At 41.2% G+C, this 4,009-nt stretch overlaps 1 protein-coding gene across 2 annotated transcripts; it reads right to left on the bottom strand.

Moving 5' to 3' along the window:
* Window positions 1-256: 256 nt before the first annotated feature.
* Window positions 257-3,148, bottom strand: LOC132785453 (uncharacterized). 2 transcript variants are annotated; one of them, XM_060791559.1, is made up of 6 exons: window positions 2,224-3,142; window positions 1,976-2,130; window positions 1,302-1,410; window positions 1,013-1,236; window positions 836-953; window positions 257-777 (listed from the first exon to the last, which is right to left on the bottom strand). In XM_060791559.1, the coding sequence occupies exons 1-6, from the start codon at window positions 3,065-3,067 to the stop codon at window positions 527-529; spliced, it is 1,701 nt and encodes a 566-aa protein (XP_060647542.1). In that variant the 5' UTR covers window positions 3,068-3,142; the 3' UTR covers window positions 257-526. The 2 variants fall into 2 exon arrangements, with proteins under 2 accessions (XP_060647542.1, XP_060647544.1); XM_060791561.1 differs by having other exon boundaries at window positions 692-777; window positions 832-953; window positions 2,224-3,148.
* Window positions 3,149-4,009: the final 861 nt, after the last annotated feature.

The raw sequence follows: 4,009 nt of genomic DNA, 5'->3' as shown, positions 1-4,009 counted from the left end.
GATGCGGCAAGTTATAGATTTCGTCATAGTTGTCAAGGAGAAGGAGGAGGAAGCAAGCAGGGAAATCTGAAAATCGGAAAATCTGAAAATCTGTTGTAAATAAACCTGTCAACCGACACCAACGCGATACACTGTGAACTACGAACTTGCAGACCGCCCAGTCGGCTGTGCGCTGTATGCTCAAGGTGGGCGTGGCCAAAACTAAATCGTTTGAAATACATAAAACACATTAACACAGCCAACCTGGGAACTTGGCAACTGGCAACTGGGAATGGCTAAGGGAACGGAAATGGTCGCATGCATGTCAAGTTTTCCCATAGCAACGCAAACGAAAGGCGCCTCAAGTGGATTCAAGATTTGGACTGAAGCGTAACATATTCCAAAAAACACACTTTAATGCAAACAACAACGTCATCATACACACAGTCTATGATCTGCTAACAGTAACACTAACAGTAAATCCAACCGTAGCCGTAGCTGTAACCGTAACGATAACGATAATAAACGTTACGTTAGCGTATCCATCTTAGACACACAATTCCTGCCTGTAGACGAGCCGAAAACCGCGACCCACATATTCGGCATCGCTGCGAAAGGGCAACACAATGGGTCCGGCGGCAATATCCCTCACTGTGGCATGCATGTTGAAATCCTCGTTCTCAGTGCCATCGTTGAACCTCTCCCCGCACAACCGCACCGAATTGATGGCTATGAAATCGTCCGGGCAATTGAAGATGCCAGCGCCAGCCTGACCATCGGAAACCAGATCATTTTCAGCTGCAGGCAAAAAAAGTAGAAATCAGACTATGAATATCGATCGACTATTCTTACCTACACTCATCCTTGTTGACGATCTGAAAGTCAGGCTGATCGCCACCCAATTGCTCTGTATTATAACTGATGCTACACACATTTTTGGATCGTACCAAGCATATGGCATAGTTCATATTGTTCTATAATACAATTAATAATCATTTAGTACATATTATTTAAAAAACTGTGATTAAAATACCAAATAAGTGGCCTCCCGATTGTTTACAATGCTGCCATCCGCATCGTAGTTAAAGGACTTGATAATCCCTTCACCACCGCTATAATATTGAAGGCAATTATCTGGAGCCAGATCATCATCAACCTGAGTTATCTTGATATTGAAGGAGCGACCACCGCCAGAGACCTTGATAAATACCGAGAAATACACTTTGCCCTCATTAGAGTCTCCGACGTGTACGTAAACTTTTGAGTAAGCATGGAGAATATATGTATTATCAGCAGATCAAAGAATTATTATGAGTACTCACTGTGTTGACCAGTGTTGATGCCACAGAGAATAGGTATATTAAAATTAGTATTGTGACCTGATATAATAAACTGATCATCTATGCAATCGCCATTGGTGGGGCGACTCAGCTATAAAAAAGTAAGCAATATAGATGAGATATAACATAAATATATAATACTATTGTATAACCAACAAACTAAAAAAAATACATATTTTAAAAACGAAATTTCAAATTACCAAAATGACAAATTGACAAGTTAAATCAACTATTTTATAAATAAAAAGAACTCCTTAGACAATTTTATCATACTATTACTCTCAAAATAAAAAATCAACATATTTTAAAAAACCAAAGGAAAATTGCTAATTAAATAAATGATAAATTAACAAAATTTTCAATTAATTGAAAACTGTTTAATCACTAAACAAATTGTAAAATCATATGCGTTATTAATCTTATGCAAAAGTGAAATATTAGATATATTTATTCGCCGATATTATAGAAACTTTAGACTTCTGATTATAGTTAAAATGCATGAAGATAGTTTTTGAGCAATATAACAGATTGTTGTATTCAATTTAGTTAGTTAAATTTTCAATACATAAGATAACTTGATATAAAAATCAAGAAAATCAAACGATATCAGATGATTTCAATAACACAGACACACCCAAATAAATGTATAAAAGTACCTCAAACATTTGGAAATCGAGTCGCAGCTGCTGCACACCTTTTCGCACATTGACGATCAGCACACAGATCATCATTTCGCGCACCGCTTGCGGATAGTTGGGACTCTCGAAGTATACGGTCTGTTGGCTGGTAACATCGCCGCAACCGTTAACAACTGAAAGCGAAAGCAGATAAGCGCGAGCATTAAAAAACCACTTGACGATCACTTTATGTTGCTGATCGAAAACGTATTAGATTGACAACTCACAGATGCAACAGGCACCGACACCATCGGCACAACTCTCCGTGGGAATGCCACCCAAACTTTTGCACTCGAACTCGTGATAGCAAACACCTTCCATGGTGCGTATGTCGCCCATGGAGACACTGCACTTGGTGTTGGGGAACTTGATCACCTCAAAGAGACTGAGGAAACCCTTGCCCTTGGCTTTGGGTGCGCTTGGCTGCTTCAGTATGAGATTCGCCTCGACTGGCGAGCCAAAGATGAGTTGCTTCAGCTTCAGCGCCAGTTTGCCGGGAAACGTTTGCGGCTGCATGATGGAACTGCGTGTTGTCGACGGCGTGGGCGGCACTGAAGGTCGCATCGAAGGTCGAGGTGTTGGCATTGGCATTGGCATTGGCATCATATCCGAGGGAACGGGAGTGGGCATCATATCAGTTGGTGGCATTGTCTGTGGTGGATCGGGCAGTGGCTCTGTTGTCGGACGCATGGGTATTGTTGGCTCTGGCTCTTCATCCGGTGGCATGGTGGTTGGGGCTGGTGGAGCTGGCTCTGTGGGCATTACAGGCATCTCTGTGGCAGGCATTTCTTGTGGTGCTGGTGGCGCCATTGTCATCTCCGGCTCCACTTGCTGGGCGAATTTCTGCAGATGGAAGCCCGGCTGATAGCGTAGCGTATAGTGGAAGCCAATGCCATCGATGGCCATGCCGCCGAATCTTTGTGGCGCTGATGATGATCTGGTGTTGCCACGTCGACTCTTCTTGACGCCCATCGTCACAAAATCACGTTGATCGTGGTGGGCCACAGCCACGCCCACATAATAGAGCGTCAAAACGAGAGCGCTTATCAACGCATCGCGTTTTAACAACATTATTAACGGAACTCCAGTCAGCGACTGCCTGTGGCATGCCGCAAGCTGCAACGCTGCATCTGTCGCTGCCACAACTGCCACAACAACAGTTTTGCGTTTGCGTTGCTTTTCTTCTTTGGCTTTATTAGAGCATTAATTGTTTGTAGTTGTTCCCCGGCATTTTCCCGATTACTCGGCACTGGGCAACCTTCACTTTTGCAGTATTTTCTTACGTTTCACGACAATCAAACAACAAAGTCACGCTATTGTGATCTTGGCCACATGTGGCCCACGTTGTGGCAGCTGTGGCTGCCTCTCCTCTTATGGCTATGACAACTCTTGTTGCTGCTCTGCGAAACAGTCGCCAACTATGTGAAATATTTTTGCAAATTACCTCAAAAAAATTGTTCACCTTCAGTGTTTAACTTTTGGCTGCTCTGGGAAATGGAATAGCAAATAGAAATGCTGAGAAAATGAGTCGACACAAACTCAAATAGAAGTCGCTCAGCGCAGCTTGCGACATGGCCGAAAATGTTGCTTTAAAATCAACCGTATTTTCTAGAACAAAGTTCAAGACTGTTGTAAAAAGATGCCGTTCTTCTTTTTACTACTTTTGTATCTCATAGATACTTTTTATTGCCCTCCAGATACCTTGGTATTTGCATATCAAAATTCTGTAACAGTTCTTTTTTTATTTTTTGATATCTTTGTTTTATTAATACATAATCTGACATTTTTGTTAGAGAAGCTTTTGTGTCTTCATTATTTTTCTTTTACTTATCATTTACAATTGCTAAACACACCTTTACATTTTGTAACGTATTCGTAATACTTATTTGTATATAATTTGTACATATTTTGAAACATTTCTTATCGGAAAATAGATCTGAAATATTTCTGTTAAACGCTACAAGCTTAGCAGTTTGTTAGCCTTAGATGATCTATTGTATGCAAATCAACAAT

This window comes from Drosophila nasuta, chromosome 2R, assembly GCF_023558535.2.
Source record: "Drosophila nasuta strain 15112-1781.00 chromosome 2R, ASM2355853v1, whole genome shotgun sequence".
NCBI classification, from domain to species: Eukaryota; Metazoa; Arthropoda; class Insecta; order Diptera; family Drosophilidae; genus Drosophila; species Drosophila nasuta.
This window is presented reverse-complemented; position numbering and strand designations above follow the sequence as displayed.